Consider the following 18,476-nt stretch of genomic DNA (forward strand, 5'->3'; position numbering starts at 1 on the left):
ACTGTCATTTAATTGTTTATCTGTTATTTAATTACTTTGGTCTAGCATGAATTACAATGGGGCTATTTATCAGTAGGAAACCTGGCGTGGAGTCCTCACTGGGCTGATTCTGGCCCCCAGGCCTTATCTTTGAACCCTTGTGTTGCACTGTAGCTGTCAGTATGATTCAAAAACAATGATGTATATCCGAAACCACAATGTTTAGCTAAGTTCTGAGCATGTCATAGGAAGGAATAGCACAATAAGGGACTGATATCTGAAGCAGCACAGGAGCTGATCTAGCTGTAGTCAGTCTGTCAGTCTTAGAGGCTGGATTCTTGCAAAAAGAGACACTTTTGTAGGCATGAGCTTGCTCACTGCAGCAGACACACAGCTAAACTCTAACTGTCTGACATCTCCAGACCAAACAATGTATCACTGGTGGTTTGAATAACAGTTTAAGGGCATTGCTATAAAAGCTGCTCTCATGCTATGCAGCCCAACCCAGAAAGACATTTTCTCATTAGGTTGTGGAGAGCTTTGAAATGAAAGGAAACATGGTTAGGGTTTGCTTTTGTGTCATTGTGAGTTCTCGGAGGGGTTAGATGGGTTTAATTACATTCAAACTAAAATATTTAAAGCTTTAAAAGTCATTGTTTGAACTCTAACAGATTGGTCTACAAACACGAGCCACGAGTGAAGCGCCTCTTACCTGAAGAGAAATCTAGTTAAATGACCACACTGATTCTTTATTTAATATAAAGAGATTGACTTGCACACACATTATTCACAACCCTGCTGGGTCTGATTGGCGTACAGCACCGGCCCCAACAATTTAAATGATTCAGATTTGCTGAGTGGAGGTTTTCCAGCGAGTGTGTCAATTCAATTGCCTGAAAGAGGCTGAGTGAAATGATTTAAACAGTTGTTGATAGAAATAATTTAAGGAGGGAGGTGTGCCTGTCACGCCAGGTCCACTTTTAATGTGTTATCTTGATTTAAATTGAAGCTGCCTGTAAAGATGAATGGAAAGCAGTAATTATCAATCCAGCCTCACCAAGATATGCCACGCTGGAGAAAGAACGTCGATCCAGAAATAAAAATGTGATTGAGTTAAGCTCCATTACTTGTTTTATAACACAGTATATGCTGTTTTTGAAGGCCATGAAACGGGTACCAGAGTCTCCTGTGTAGCTCTGTTGATGCGCATGTCATTTATCCTCATCTGTGTCACCACAATCATCAGCAGCAGCCGCAGAAGCAGGAGGGTAATAATAAACCTCATCAGCTCAGGAGGTCGACCTTCCTTCATTAGAATTAATTTATCTCTCAGCTTCTCCGACTTAAAGTTGGAAGAATTCATCTTAAGAACCCTTTTCACCCAGAGGTTTTGTTTGTATGTTTTAAGATTTAACATCTGTCTGTTTTATGCCCATTTCCTATTTTAGAGAGGAACAAAGCTGTGAGGCAGAGTGAGTGACGATTGGCTCCATTGGGTTCATGCTATAGACTGTAAACAAAAGATGGATCCAGAGACTGTGACATCATCTGTTGGTTAGTGGGGCCCATCCTTAAGAGAAACTGACTTAAACTGCATGCTCATTTGATAGAGACTCATCAGTCGCACCATATCCTTGACCCATTTGGCCTTTTGGACTCTAAATGGGACAGTAATTTACAGCTGTGAGAAGAGGTGAAGCAAACGAAATGAACAAATGAAACATGTTGTTTTCATGATTCGGCTGTGTAGCAGGCAGGAAGTGGACCCAAACGCAAGCTCACAGAGGCAGGAATGAACTCAAAACACAGCTTTATTGCTGGAGGGAAACGGCGAAACAAACTGATAAGAAACTACATTGGGAAGCAATACACTAGCACACAGAGAAACACACGGCCATGAATGAGGGAGAATGCAACACTGAACAGAGGGAGACGCGAACATAAATACACAGAGGTTTAACGAGGGAGGTGGGAGCACACGGGGAACACAGCTGACACAGATAATCGTAACGAGACAGGGCAGGAGCAACACAACATGACGCATACTGACGGGAGACTGTCAAAGTAAAACAGGAAGTACACAGAGGCGCAGACAGGAGGAGAGAGGGAGCACGGGGAGAGCACAGACATAACGGGCTGGGGAAAACAGGGAATAAAACAAGAGGGGAAACGAGGGCTCACAGATACACAGAGGGGCACACAGGGGGTAAAAGTCACAAGGGGAAGTCACATAAGGAACAAAATACAAAAATACATGAAACTAAGAATGCTGGGCCAACATGGCCCAGGATCATGACAGCTGTAGTCAATAAGACTTGAAACTGGTGATTGACACCATAAACTCTTTAGAAAAGACTTGACGTACCTATCTTCTCCACTTAAACAAAAGTAACTGTGACATGTTTGTTGCTCATATTCGGATGAATAACGCTATGTTATATTTTCTGGGATTTTTTAATATCTTCTAAAATTATTGACATTATCAAGTAAACCCAGTTCACCAAATGTGGATAAGCCTTTTTCTGTAACTCGCTCCACATGAACAAAATTGAGATCTGTTATATCATCCAGCTTTAACTGCAGGTTTATTCTTAAACAGTAGCGGGGGCCTTATCAGTGGACCGACTTTATCTGTATTTTCAGTCGTTACATTTGCTTTAAGCATCCTTATAAAGGGTGTAACCACTTTTGACTCCTGAGATTTTCTCTTTGTCATGTTTTAAACCTAATCAAATATATCACAACCACGCCAAGTTCTTCAGGCTAAATGGTGGCAACATGATTGTGTTTTCTCAGAGTACAGGGAGGGAACTTCTGGAAACATTACACTTTTCATGTTTCCGCATCACTTCATTGTAAATGTTCATTAACACCACGTGAAAGTATATACAGTGTACAGGGCAAGGATTTGCAACGGTCCAAAACACACTCCGCTCATTCGCTCCTCTTGTATTTGTTTTCAGCACACTCACTCTCACTCCACTCCATACCAGGGAAACAGATCGGGGGTACCAGACGAGTCCGAGGCCCTAAGCACAAGAGAACTGCAGTTAGCATAAACAGAGTAATCACACGAGAAACAGGGTTTATCGTGGCTGTACTGACAAGAGTAACTCAACGATCCAGCAAAGAAGCCTTCTGAGCCCTCAGCTTAAATAGCCCAGGAGTCCAGGTAATCAGGTAAATTCACAGCAGGTGCGTGGGCCAAGGGCGGGAGCCCAGCTGAGCTGGTGAGAGAGGCAGACAGGTGAGAGAGAGGAGAGGGAGGGGGAGAGAGACACAAACTAAAATCAACATGTAGCCTGAAACCTAGGTCCACCAAGGAGACACAGAGACCATGACATTGTTTGAGATACCTTCAAAGAGACATGAATCACTTTTTTTCCAGTGACATGAACGTACATTACATTACATCCACTGGTGTACAGTAATTTTTACCTTCATTTTACTGAACATACTATTCATCAGTTTTCTTTCTCTCTGCAAGAAAATAAACTAACTAAATAATTTCAAAGTGTGTGTTGGATCAGCGTTAGCTCCTGTGCACAGGATCGGTCTTGATCAAGTTCACTCTTAATGCAGACAGTCACTCAAACACACACTATGCCTGTGAGTGTCTTAAGGCACTGGTACAAAGATCTTTCAGTTCATTACCTGGTTAAAAACAAGAAGTATAATTCCAGCAGGGCCTTTAAAGTCAGACAGAGAAATGCAGCAGCAGATACTAAAGTGTGGGATATTCCTTTTACAGGTGACCAACTGCTGAGAAGAAAAAGTGCTCAGCTCACAAATACAAAGCTAAAAACAAGTAGATAAAAAAATGGAGAGAAACCAGGATTCATCGTTTATCACTTTTTATTTAATCAAGCTCTACTTTTTGCAGCCCTTAGTCAGTGTCTTTCGTTTTTGTGACTCACGCCGAGGTCAAATTATTGGGGCAAGGGCTGTTTTGTCAAAACTGATGTCCTATTCAGTGTTACGCATAACAGTCAGCTCATGACCTGCTTTAAAAATATGACTCATTCGTATGACACTGAATGGTTAAAAACACAAAGCAAAACAAACAGAAAGATAGAAACACTACCTAGTCTTTCACAGCGTGGTTAGTGGATATGCTGCACCTGTCACTCAGACACTGTGTTTACACCACACCAAGACCTTTTAGGCCACATGATTATAGCCTGCTTTCTGACCAGCTTTGCATCTTGGCTTGTTCTCGTGTCACCGTGTCTGTCTGATGCATCATTTTTTCCTTCTGTCGCTTTCATTTCTTTTGCTGAAAGCCCGTTCTCTACCATCTGGTGATGATGATAATCATGATGATGATGATGATGATGAAATCCATTTATAGGTCTGTGTTCTGCTGTCATGATGTTCTTAGACTAGCAGAGCAAGTACACAAAGCTCCCTCACAGTGGCTTTTACATAATTTTACATAATGTCTTTCAAAATCAGAAAGAATATCACGTATTTGCTAGTTTAATTCACACGTAGTTCATTGTTTTGGTTTTTCTGGAGAATTTCAGGAGCGTGACCACGCCTGCAAACATGCTCCTTCCGGTTCTCATCTACATAGGTTACCCCAGTTCTACAAGCTGTTCATTATCATTTACGTGCCCTATCCTCTCTGCCCTTTTTCTTTTACTTCTTCACTTCTCAAGATTCAAGAGCTTTATTGTCAATACAACAGTATACAGAGCATACAGCTTACAACAAGGCTGTTTCACCCCAAGCCCCTCATGGTGTATATAAAAGATATATCTCCAAGAGATATAAAACTAGAAATTACAAATAAATAACATGCTAAATTTCGGTAAAATTAAGGGATAAAAAGGTACTAATTACTAACTATACAGTACTATATTATACAAGACTATACTACTACTGCCAGATGGGAAGAGGGAGAACAATGCATGTGAGGGGTGGAAAGTGCCTTTCACTATGCTGTTTGCACGTCGGATGATGTGCCTATTTAGTACATGAGGATCTGCCTGGGGGATGCTGCCAGTCCCCTTCGAGGCCTTCTCCAAACTGCAGCTCAATTCATGTCCAAGCCAATCACCTTTACCTACTAAAATGCTGTTAAACCTACAATCCGGACATGGGCCCAGCAAGTGAATTGCCTTTAAAGTAAATTCAAAACTTAACTTTGAACTTTGAAGTATCCATTGAGCAGCAGTTCTCTGGTTGAAAATACCTTTTTGATGAGGTTAGAGAATGGTCAGAGTGCTTTGAGCTGATTAAAAGGCAACAGTAGCTCAAATAATCCCGCATTACAGCTGTGGTATGCGTAACAATTGGACGAATCTCTGAACACACAACAAGTCAAATCCTGAACCATCAGACATGCTGCCTACAGCAGCGGAAGACCATGACGGGTGTTATTCCAGTCAGCTAGCAACAAGAAGCTGTTCACACAGGCTTGATTTCTGTTGCAACATTCAGATGGTAGGGTCAGAATTTGGATTAAAGATAATGATAATAATGATAATGTCACAAAGTAATCATCTCAAACCTGCTTCCTGAACACGACGATGAGTTCAAACTCAAATGGCCTCCACAGTCACCTGATCTCACTCCAATAGGGCACCTTTGGGAAATTCTCAGCCAACAAGTCAACAAGTCAGGTCAATATGAACCAAAATCTCTGAGGAATGTTTCCATCACCTTGTTGAATCTATGCCATGAAGAATTAGGGCACCTCTGAAGGTGTCAGGGGGCTCAACCAAGTGCTAGCAAGGTGTATGTAATGAAGCATCTGGAGAGTGTGTCACATGTCCATATCTCACACAGGTTCATGCTCCCACTCTGCACTGTTTGTGTGGCGAGTGGGAGCAGTGGATCTGTTATTGGTGATAGCTCAGGAAAATGATAGGATGATCTGAATGTGAAGAAAATTGCAAAACCCATTGACAGCACAACACAAGAAGAAATATTAGAATCCATGTCATCTGTCTATTCTGCCTTGGTCCAGAACTTTGAATCAGCACACACTGCTCTGTTGAGTAATTCATGTGGCATTGTGAGAGGAAACAGCGCTTTCTCTGCTGAAAAGTAATCAGTCCAGTGAATGCTGTGGGAATGCTATTGATTAGCACTGCAGCACCATGGCTGTAAAGCAGGGGGACGTTGATGTTCAGTGACTGGTTAGTGTAATGTGAAACCCCTCCCCCTCAGTGCAAAGAGTTGACAACTTGGCCTCATGTCGGGCGAACGCCTATTGTTGTGGCTCCAGCTCAAGTAGTAGAGAGGTTTGTCCTCCTGATGCACGGTGACGCAAGCCCACCTTAGCTGGGAAAAAAAGGAAATGTTCATCTATAAATCTGTGTCTCTCAGTCTCACAGACCAGAGCAGCTATCAAATGCTTTATTTTATCTACTGATCAATTTATCCATCCATAAAGTGATGTCATTGCCATGACAACATATAAGATGCAAAACAAAGCCAATTGATTACTTGATTATTTCAGAAGCATAGAAGCAAATCTCTAACAGCACATGATTGAAGAAGTGGTGAAGATGGTAGTAACTGAAATCCAAAAAGGTGTTTCAAGGATGAGCATCTTATTGCAACTGAGCTCCAAGGTTTTCATGAGGCAGTGGTAGACTAAGCTGCTACACAAACAGATGGCAGATGGGAGGACAGGTTGGTGAGGGTCATTGACAAGATAGATGAGAGAGAGCGGGAGAAAGAAAAAGATGCAGACAGGTGCCATTAGGTATCAGGATAACATCCTTAGACCCACTGTTAGACTGGACTAGCCTGCTCCATTATTTTTTGCACTTTGATTTTCGAGTTGCCTTTGAATTCAGCCTTGTGAAGTTGATAATTTTCATTTCCATCAAACAATGTGGCATCCTTTTGTTTCTTACACCTTACCCAGTCCTTATAGATATCCAGCTTAATTTTTCCCCATTGAGATCTGATGTTTTCAAAGTTTTTCTTTAACTTTTTTTAAAGCAGTGTACATGTTTCCGTGGCTGTTGCCTAGCAGCACAGGCTGTCTTGATCATTTCTGATTTGTGGAAACTGTGGAAGATCAAAGTCAGTCAAAACTAGAGCAGACTGAAGCCATTATACTGTTAAGATGTGCAGCACATAGCCGTCATTCAGTTACAACCATGAGGTCACTTAGAGTCCAAGCCCTTATGTCTGGACGCTGAGCAAATAAATATGAATGTACCCCACAACGAGCGATCGCCTGGGGAGGATGTAATGGGCCAAAAGGGTCAGAGAGAAAAGCTCCCAGAATCAGTTATTGAGACTATTTATAGAGAGATAACCGTGCAACAGCAGGTGGTGTTGAAAGAGACCGTCCATTATTTATCAACAGTCTTTTTGTCAGCTGAGTACACTACTGACTCACTACTTATATCAATAAATGCATGCATATGTGTGTCTTTACAGCTGCCCTATATCGCTGTCTATCCTTTTCTGACCCTCTCTGTTACGATCGCCATGGGGATTTAGGTGCTGTTGTGGCTTGTTCTCAATCACTTCCTCATAGTGCTTTCTCCAGTGTCCGTTCCTGTGCATTTCCAGGGTTTGTTTAAATTATTCACACCAGGGCCATTACTAAGAACACTCACCCCCTCCTATACGATCATCTCCCCCCATCAGGATGAGATGGGTGGTCTGTTAGGATGGGAGGGGTGCCACATTTCCTGGGTTTTCGCCACAGTGGAGTAAAAGCGCCTGAGTTCTTTTACAGTGGATCCACTCACAGATGAATCACTCCCAGCAACGCTTTTTTGGGGGGTGAATTATTGAAAGCCTCTCCAATGGGATGAGAGTGCACTGTTAATCTGTGTGATTTCAGGCTTTCGTGCTGAAGTACAGATGTCCAGCAGTCAACAGTCTTTAACAGAGATGTGGTAGTGCGCTAGTCATCGGTGTCTACATCCACACTGCTGAAACGTATTGTGAGTAAATGTAGTGCTTTTGCCAAGGGTGCCTAAAACACTATAGGCAAACTTCCAAAAGCAGCTTCTACAAGTGGTGTAACATTACATAAAGTTCTTCTTTTGGTATGACCCTTTGTATCACAGGTATATTATTATTGCACAGAAAACAATAAGAAGGCAGAAGGCCTTGGTATTTCTGCTGAATATGAGCTCTGCACTGTGATGTTGCAAATTCAGACCATGAGCATAGGATAAACTCAGTATGTAGTGTGAGTTAACACATTATACACATTTCTTAAAATTGGCAGGGTGTCTGCTCAGCTTCTGCCATGCTGGATGCAGGGTGGCTGCAGCTGCAGCTTTTAAAGCTTTGCAGTAACACGAAACATGACTTTTATATCATCACTTAGACATAGTGAACATCACTTGTGCCTGTCGTGTCACTCAGACATGAATCGGCCAGCGCTGTCAGCATGTTGTAAATGTTTGGCTTAAAGGGCATAGCAAAATAAGATGTTTTTTTTATTTACCAAACCAAACGATTGGAATCCATTTAATACACCATCGCAATCCTAGTCAGTAATGTACTTACACTAAGGCAATGACATATTTTTGTTTCCAGCATGAGTAACTACCAAGAAACCTGACCTCTGCTTTTAAATCAGCTAGCGTTCTCGGATTTTTCTAGAAATTGACTCTTTCCAGGCGGCTGTCTGATGCTGAGCAGCCAACCGCACAACAATTTGCTTATCACGACTCGCTCTCAATCATTGTGGCCTCACTCTCTGTTCTTCTTTCAGCCGACTTAAAAAAATCACACTTCGTGAACTCTGGCCTCCTGCTGACAGTGCTGAGCTGGCGGTCGGCCTCCAGCCCACCACTCAGTTGCGTGCCGTATCTTTGTCATTTATCTAAATCCCAGAAATCAATTACAGCACTCCAAGGTGCCAGGGTGAGGGATTTGAGTTTTAATTTACTCCTTGCTCCTCAGGCACTGGCACATGCCCCTCTCCTGGCATTGAGGCTTATTGAATTAAGCAGAGGTAGACAATTCTCAGGCTTTACATATCTCGGATATTGGCAGCTGCACATTTTTGTGTTTACATTTCCCAGTGTTGCTTTTGTAGATATGACTGGCCTTGGTTTTTATTTCGATTTCATTTTGGGGTCTTTTCTCTGTTTAGCAACTTAGTTTGTTCTTGGCAGTGTTCTTCTTCTGACTGACTCTATAAGTCAGAGGGGCCAGTTCTTTGGAGTTCCCCTTACCAGATTAATTGAATACTGGATTAGTGTGCCAAAATCAAAAGAATTTACTTTAAAGTATCCATAACAAAGTCCATATGCACTCTGAGACTCTCCTTTTCCCTTTGGTCCAGCTAAATTAACAGTCTTCACAATGAAAATGCATCAGAATTCACCAGTTCAAACAGATCTGGATTGAAAACGCGCTACATTGTGTTCCCAACACATTCTCATTCCCAGGACATCAAAGAAACAGAAGAAAATTTTCATCCAGGATTTTATTTTCAAAATCTATTCAGGTAGTTTTGGTGGCTATACTGAGTCAAACTGAAAAAACAAAACAACTATCATTGACCTCAAGTTTGACGCGGGACACAAGCTCCATTCTTCTGGGTGAAAGTCTCATGTGTGGCCCACATATCCACCATGACCCTGTGTTTTTTTCATCCTACTTCTACTTAGGGACAAGCCATGTTATTGTATTTGTCCACACAGTTACAAGGCTACAATATCACAGATATATGACTGGTCAGTTGCAACAAGAAGGGTGGGGTGATACCACCCTTCTTGTGTTACCATGTAAAACTATGAAGACCCAGTGTGTAACAGCAGCCTAACAGCCACAGGGATGCAGTAACGTTAGAAGCACTGCCACCAGTGATAGGTCAGCACTAGCCCCACGAGGGAACCTGCTGTTAAAAGGTAGCCCAGATTGAAATGACTTCAATCTGACTTCAATTCTTAGCAATGTTGTTTCAAATAAAAAGAAACTATAGCTACACATATTTTCTCTATTGAAGACCACAGTTAATACTAACAGTAATGTTAATGGTGGAACATTAATGCCTGACATGTCCGGGGTCTGGTGACCCAGTGCGCTGTGATTTAGTGGTTTCTCAGTGTGTTGTATTTCTGGCTCTTTTAGTTATTCCTTAGTATTTATGGTGATTTCTAGTCTTTAGGTTTCTGTCTCCCCTGTGTTCCTTCTGTCACGTTTAATCAAGTTATGCTTTCATGTCTATGCTTCTCATCGTTTCAGTGTCAAGTCCGTGTCTCTGTGCCTGTCTCATGTTTCCTGTTTTACTTTGACGGTCTCATGTGCTATGTTAGTGTTTTCAGCTTTGCTTCCTCACGGTCTTGTTGTACGTGATTACTTCCAGCTATGCTCTCCTGCTGTCTCATTCCCTCATTATTCCTCTGTGTATTTAAGCACTTTGTCTTCGTCTGATTGTCTGCTTATCATCCATCACTAACGTCCCATGTCTCAGGTATTTGTGTGTTTCCTAGTGTTCCTGGTTTTTGTGTATTTAGTTTCCCCAGTTTAGGTTTTTGTGGTTAGTTTCTCATTTGTCTGTTTCTTATGTTTGGTTCATCTTCTGTTTTTCGGCGTCAATAAAAGGCACGGCATTTGTTATAATACAGTTACGTTTCCACATTTCGTTCATCTGTATTTGGGTCCACTGCTTTCCACTCCACACTGTCTGCCTTGACATGACATTAACAAAGCTGTTGCTGTTAGCTGGCTAACTAGCAGAGGTACCTTCTGTGCTGATGATGTGCCCTACTCCTGCAGGGTGAAGATTAGACAGCTGTCCTCAGTTCACAACCAAGTTGAGCATTAAATGTGTGAATTGTTCCCCAGTCTTGGGGTCATTACTCTAAAAAGTAATGTATTACACATTACGCATAACTTGTCATAAAAAAGCAGTGCAGTTTTTTATCATACATACTCCCTGGAGAAAGTAATTTGTTATGCCATTCATTACATTAATTTTACATTACACTCTAAATTGATAGCTATATAAACCTTAGGCTACAGTTCTATATACCTGTCCCAATGAGAATACACAAGTAATCTTTCTTAGATTTTTTTTTAGGTATAAACACAAAACCAACCCAAAAGAGACTTTAAAGCAGTAGTTCTACTGTACGTGTACAAATGAAAGCCATAATGCTGCTAGCCTGACTCCTTATCACTGCTGCAGTCTTCTTCCTGTTAAAAGAGAGTTTTTCCTTCCCACTGTCACCAAGTGCTCGGGTCATCAGATTGTTGGGGTTTTCTCTGTATTATTGTTGAGTCTTTACCTTACAATATAAAGCAGCTGTGTAAATAAAATAAAATTAAACTGGACTGGTAAAACAGTTTCCCCTTGGATGAGCCTCTGCTTGTCACAAATGTCGTAATGAGACACAAGCAAAATGAAAATATTTGTAAAGAGTAGGGAACATTTGTGTGTGTGTTTGCTTCAAATACTGAAAGGTAAGTGTCAGAAAAGTAGTGACATTTTATGTCGGGTTTTTTTCTCTCTTTTCCTTCGTGGCTCTATAAATAGCTGGGTGAATTTTTTTTCTCTCTCTGTTGCCTGTCTGTTTAGTTACATTTTTATCAGGTTGAAAGATGGCACATTTTTCTGACAAGCAATTTCAAAGATAGCATCTCAATTTCAGACTTGTGCATGCCATCCCTTGAGATGGCCCCCCTGTTCTGCTGGGGTCATTTCCCAACCTGTAAAACAATTTCTTAAACCAGCAGCAGACACAGCTTCCTCTGTGGGAACTGATATCTGACCACGATCATTTAGATAACTCTTCAGAACCCCATATCAGAAGGCACATAAGCTGCCCCCACTTCCTCACTGTGTTTAAATGTCCACGCCGTCAACAGCTACTGTTAGCACACATCTAACACCTTGCAGTCTACTGACACGGCAGGGCATGGGTTTCCAGAGAGGTGATAAGACCAACTGTGTTTGAACTCTGTGGCCTCGGTGTTGCTTTTTATCTTTCCATAAAGATAGCAGTGGAATCCATTAGCAAGCATGTGGAAGAAAAAGAGGGAGTAAAATGCTGCGCTTGATGTCAGCTCGAAATGCAAATGCACGACAGGCTGCACTCTCAAGCTCTCACTGCTTGTTGTACATAAAGCGGTAACTGGAAGATCAGCCGTGTTGAACCTCCGCTTTTGGTTAATCCTCCCGTGACAGGAAGATATGAAAGCTCCTCGACTCCATGAAAAGAGAGGAGGTAGAGGTTTGTCATTGTGCTCCTCTTAAAGCACAGTGCAGCAGGGTGGTCAGGTTTCAGGCTGGGGTCTCTGTGAGCTCAAATGCTTTCAGAAGAATAGAGTCAGCATTTGGAAATGCTGGCAAACTGCAAAGGAGTCTTCCGTTACTCTGAGTGCACCTCACAGACAAACAAACGCACACACCCTCCACCTCCCTCTCCCCTTTAGAAATTCAAAACCCCCTTTTTTAACTTTGTGAGGGGACGTCATGGTCGAGCTGCCAGCCTGGGAACAGCGGCAGCCAGTACGGGACCAGTAGCTAGAAACTTGAGGAATAGTAAACAGAGCGAGAGTGTGGGTCAACAGAGAAGGCTCAGAGAGTGCATTTCCATTTGGCTCTGCCAGCCCGGCGTAAAAAGCACCGAGATGATATGATGACTTAATGCAGTCTCAAGTACCTGACTTTTTACACCAGGCTATTGTGGGACTGATAGCGTGTGAGCAGAGGAATGCTAGCAGCAGGTCTGTATGCCACATTATGCCCTTTTAAAGCAGAACCACTTAAAGAATGTTTTCCAGCTTTTATTTTCCCCTGCCTGAAAAGGTGTGAATGAGTCAATACAGCACAGAAATATCACTGTGTGACTACGTGTCATAACGTTCAGCACTTTTAAATTTTAGTTAAAGTGTGTCATTATTAACCCCTTTAAAGCCTAAACCATCAAATAACTGCCAGAAAATTCAGTGTCTTGAGTTTTTATTAAACCTGCTGACAAATTTTAAAAAACGATTTTCATATTTTCTTTTTTTCTAATGTATTTTGTCATTTATTGAGGTTTTTCATGGGGGGGATTACACTGATGATGCAGAAGTCTCTTTCTGTGTATCAAATATGATGCACTAGGCATTAAAGCACAACAAACACTACTATACACTACTAAACAGATCTATACATTTTGGCAGCATTATGAAGTGAAAGGCACATTATTCAAACGTTTATTGCTTATGGTTTGTAATTAGGAAAACATGAATTCATCTGCAAACTGATGCAGAAGATTGTTCACATAGTTGTGTCGTCAGCATTGCTTATGATCCTCCCAGCGTGTTTCATCCCACACATTTAGTGTGACCTTGCAATTCTTTGGCTGCTCACTCCTTTTTTTAAACTTCTCTACTTTTATCTCCATCCAAGGCCAGCTTCCTCCCATTTGTAAGAATTTGATAAAATAAAAATAAAGGCTTCTTGAAGGGGTTATATTTAGGACGGAGCACTCTTTTAAAGGTTTTTTAAAAAGCAAAGTAAAAACGTGCAAATGCCTTTGTTCAGTGACCGAGATGGACATCGATTAACACCTAATCGGCTGTTTAACATTTGTACATGTACAGTATATTTTCTTTCTCTTCCTCTAACGCTTCTCTGTTTCCTCCTTCATTTCCACCTCATCCACTTCCTCCTTACCTCAAGCCTTGTCTCCTAAACTGAAGTCAGGGCTCTAGCACACAAAAACGTGCGTAAACATGTTGATTTATTCCTGGTATTTTTACAGTTACTCAGAAAACAAGACATGCAACCATCCTGTCTTCGGGCATCTGACACAAAGCTAGCTAAAAAAAAAAAACAGCTGGTTGTTAGCTAACAGAAAAAAAATCACACTTTCCTTCAAAAAGGTTGATTACACTCTCACATCGTATGAGAGTTTATTTATTAAGCGTCCAAATCCAACAATGTTGGATCCACTTCAAAGAAAGTTTCATTAGCTGTTGCTACTAAGCTTCACTATCTCTTCAGATTACTTTCACAAGGTTTTACAGCTTCTTCCAGAGTAGATAGATATGGACACATAACAGTTCACTACAGATGGATGGCAACCGAGGTTGTTTGTCCTACATCATCCCCCATAGCTAAGATTATACACTTGAATTAGGAAGGGGTAAAAAAAAACAAAACAGAATTCGATGGGTGGTTGTCTGCAATCTACTGACATCTACTGGTGATATTTTACTCAATTTACCTTTAAAGTACACATTTGCTGTCTCATTAACAATGCCTAACAACTTTTGCAGTATATATATAATAAATGTGAGAATGGGATAGACTTTCTGTGTTTATGTGTGGCCTCCTTTGTGCCGCAGGGCCCTGTTGGAGCTGAGGAAGTGCCGTCTCCTGATCCATCCCAGTCACAGCAGCCCAGAGTCCAGCACAGCTTTGTCCAGGAGCATTTCCAGGCACAATACAAGTGAGTTTCTAAGGATAAAATTTGATTTAAATGAAGTCGACATTAAGGACAAATCAGTTTGTCACATCTTGCTGGCTTACTATCATTACGTGAAGAGATAATGGTACAAGTGACTGCTGAAACCTTCCCTGAGTCATTAATAGACTGTATTTTAAAGATGCGGGTAACTTCCTTGAAGTGGCATTTTAATGTATGTCACAGAGGGAGACCAAGAACAAAGGAGTGGGGGCACACAAGAACACAATATAGAAAGTTAGTGGAGGAAAAAACTGTGTTTATATAGATGTATTACATAAAAGCAACAGTTTAAACATCATTTTGCATTAAAAACCTGTTTTTCACCTTTCAGACTTAGTAAAGCATATAAACTATTTAAGTGAAAATCACAATACTACCTACAGTAAGTTACAGAACAAGAATCAACTCATCCCTAAGTACTAAAAAAAGATTCCTTTGTGCATCCAAAGGAGTCTACTCCAGTAGAAAGAATTGGGTTTAAGGGATTTTTGCAGAGGTTCAACAGGTGCATCCATCTTTTATATACAGACTATGGTTGTAACTTGGTCTAACAGTTACCAGACACAGAAGGCCTGTCAAACTGTTTCTCCCATTGAATGACTGTAGCAAGACAAAAGTGACTTTGTAAAAAAAAAAATTCTTCTGAACCAAAAACTATTTGTCAGCAGACATTTCTTTCTGTTTGGCTGAAATCAGCACATACCATATCAAGCATCTTGTGAGTTTTGTTTGCACAAAGGTCCACTGCCATGTTGTCAAGTGGTCTAAATGTCAGGTTGCTCTGCAAGAGAAAGGTCACGACTTAAATAGCTCCTGCGGACACGTCTGTCTCATGGCACTCCTGTGTTTCGTCCAGGCTCACACTGTGTAGATAAATGACATAAATATTACTGAATAATACCAGTGAAGAGAGGGGGTCAAATCACACAATCCACTTACAGGCTCACAGTACACGGTGTTCAGGGTTCACCGGTCAGATTGCAGAGTAATTGCTAAATACGGCCGATTTAATGGAGATGTCATAATTTCTTTTACAGAGAAGCCCTCAGAGACACACATGCCAGGTTAGAAGGACTTTAAATCTTCGCCCACACAAACACACACACACAGCACTAATTACCAGGCAGACAGAGGCAGTTATTCTGAAAAGGCCCAATGAAAAACTGGCCTGCTTCTCTAACCTCTGAGCCTCTTAGAAAAACAGAAATCTCTTAAGTACTTATTTAGAGTGCTTTCCTTTTTGTGCTGAAACAATTAGGGATGTCACAATGGTCGAGTATTTTCTCTGTTGTAATGCTTTGTGAATATTTTTCAATCAAAGACTTTTCTTCCTGTTTTTTTGGAAGGTGGGTTTTAAGGGGAAAAAAGGGGGAAAGCGCTTAGCACACTGTCTTATTAACATTTCGGTGCAGCTGGATGTCCTCATGTCTCCCACAGATCAGTCATCCTGGAGATAAAGAGGCGGCTGATGTACACGTCTGTCAGCTGCAGCCTCCTGAGAGTGGAACAGGTCGACTTTATCTCAATGGAATTTTTAATCTTGTCCGTTAGAAATACGTTTATGCCGCAGTTTAGCTTTCAACGCTTTGCCTCGTTGGTTAGTTGAGTTAGGTTACAGTTTACTTCTATTATACCTAACATCTAAGCAGTTGTTGCTGCTGCTGCTGATTTCAAATCTAATTTTTTTATAAACAAGACTTTTTTATAAAAGTGCAGGCTTTCCAGGCTGAACTGCCTCTGATGCGTACTCTCTGTGGCCTGTACCTTCTTCCATCTGCTAATTCTTTGGAAAATTGGCAGCTCTGTGTGACTGCCAGTATTACATCTGTCAGAGCGCATCGCCTAATTGCCACCCTCACTCTCAAATGTTTCAGCTGTGACACACTGGGTGGGTCTACATAGGAAGCAGCAGCCGTAGCAGCCCGGCAGGCAAGATTTGTTCCTCTCTCCCACTCAAATAGTGTCCTAGCCAGCGAGAGTGGGTGAGACGGCACAGAGAGAGTGCGCAGTATACAACAGGAGCGAGTGCATCGCTCTGCGGTAGCACGTAGATGTCAAAAGATTGAAAATGTTATCACCTCAAAATAATTGCACCAATTTGAAGGGCGGGGTAATTGCTCTTATTGAAAATTAGAACCACCGTTTGAGGTTTACTGCAGTAAAAAGACGCGGCCCACAAAAGGAGCTCAGATCTGAAGCAGTTTTTTTTCAACACTTCTTATGTCCACCTTTATTTTTCATGCTGCTATTGTGCAAATTTCTGAAGAAATGTTCTGCCATTCTTCTGAGACTCTTTTTTTTCCTCCTGCTCGTCTTTGATGGAGAGGATGTGCTGCCTCACCTTTCCTTTTTCTGAAACACCCCAAAGGTTTTTTATTTGACTAAAGGCAGGTGAAATGCTTGGTCAAGTAATAGTTTTTTGGGTTTTATTTTTTTTTACATTTTCCTTCTTTAGAAACTCTTGTGTGATTCTGGCAGAGCTCTGTGGATCCTTTTTATGCTGGAATATTCATCTTCTGCCAAGCTTTAGGAGACGGAAGTCATCTTGTCAGCCAGCATTCAGGCATTGTCTGTGCCGCCTATAAATGTTGTCTCCCTTTTGCACTCGTCCAGGTCCATATCATCACGCTCCAACCTCTGCGCTATGTATTGGTCATGTTCACAAGAAACATACTGGAGCTGAAGCTGAAGCATTTAGCCTGCGCCCGGTGTTCGTTAGGCTTCTGTTCGTGCTCTTCAGCAAATTTGAGAGCAAGCTGTCACAAAAATTCCTACAGACAAGAATACCGCCGGCTCTGAATCGTCTGTTTTTAAGAGGTAGATGATGAAAGCAGTGCACTGTCAGTGGCATCACTGCAGACGGACAGCCATTGTGGTTGTATTTAGTGGTGCTTTACCTGCTTTTGTACATCCTTAATACTGCTGCAGCTGCGTTTTTAGTTTTACCAAGGACTTTCTTGGATCTTGGTGTAGATCAGAGGTGTCACACATAAGGCCTGAGGGCCAGAATAAGCTCAATAAAGACTCCAATCTGGCCCAGGGGACTACTTTGAAAAATGTGAAGGAGTCCAAAAATGGATGCACTACTCTGTTTTTACCACATTAAGATGTAGCAGAGATTAAATGTGTAGTTAAACGTCTTTACACTGCAGGAAAACAGAGTGTTCTGGTCCGGCCCACTTGATATCAAACTGGGCTGTGAAGGTAAAGCAAATATTTGATCATGTAGGACTTTCTTATTTATGGGGACAGACTGGAGTGGTAAATGGCAAGTAGATAAAAGCAGCACTTGACATAAGGATATCTGATATCCTGAGGCAAAATTGGAAACCTGGCATGTTTTAAAAGTGATATGAGTGTATCCATGTATCTGTTTACATTCTGGATTATTTAAGCGACAGTTCCAGCTGGAAAATAATTTGCATAGTTTAGGTTTGGTGTTATTTGGCGAGGTGTAGGTGGGGCAGATTTTATTATGTTACATATGTTAATCACATACTCTGTAGCTTGGGAAACCTTGGATATTAGTATCATTATTTCATTATTTATTTATAATCATTAAATATATCTGCTGTATATTTTAGATTGAGACCAAATGCATATAAGATAACGACATTGTTTAACTCTAAAGACATTTTTATTAAATGTGAATTTTTAAAGCGATTGTATCTGTGTTTGGACATGGGTGATAGATGTATTTATTGTTGACCCTCTGCTTTGTTTGTGTATATTTTTTTACCTCAGCAAGGGGTCAAATGAGAATGAATAAGCTAAAGTATACACCGGTGTACTCTGACTTCAGGTCCTTTATTTATAATATAGTCTTTACTTGTTTTTGATTGCTTAAAAGTGCTACTGCACATGCGTGCATTCAATTCTGTTGTATACTGTGTACTACAGGCTGAGTTTTCCTTAGCAAAACCTTTACACAGATACTCCAGCATATACATTACACTGTCAGTCTATTTTACCAGTGCAAGAGTTGCAGACAAGCATCCAAACACTGAGTTTTTAATTGCTTATGAATGTATTGCACTGCTAGAATTAGACTTGGAAGAAAAATTTCCCAACTCCTGTCTCTCTCTCTCTTTT

General features: G+C 41.2%; 1 protein-coding gene across 2 annotated transcripts in view; it reads left to right on the forward strand.

Moving 5' to 3' along the window:
- The window catches only part of usp43b (ubiquitin specific peptidase 43b), an 83,575-nt gene that overhangs the window by 19,236 nt on the left and 45,863 nt on the right, over window positions 1-18,476 (forward strand). For both annotated transcript variants that reach the window (XM_085270415.1, XM_085270416.1), the window contains one exon: window positions 14,263-14,366. In XM_085270415.1, coding sequence (XP_085126541.1) covers window positions 14,263-14,366 — 104 coding nt within the window. The remainder of the gene's footprint in view (window positions 1-14,262; window positions 14,367-18,476) is intronic.

The sequence above is a fragment of the Mchenga conophoros genome, linkage group LG4 (genome assembly GCF_057382185.1).
Source record: "Mchenga conophoros isolate Kocher_MC1m ecotype Shallow Benthic linkage group LG4, M_conophoros_male_GT1.1, whole genome shotgun sequence".
NCBI lineage: Eukaryota > Metazoa > Chordata > Actinopteri > Cichliformes > Cichlidae > Mchenga > Mchenga conophoros.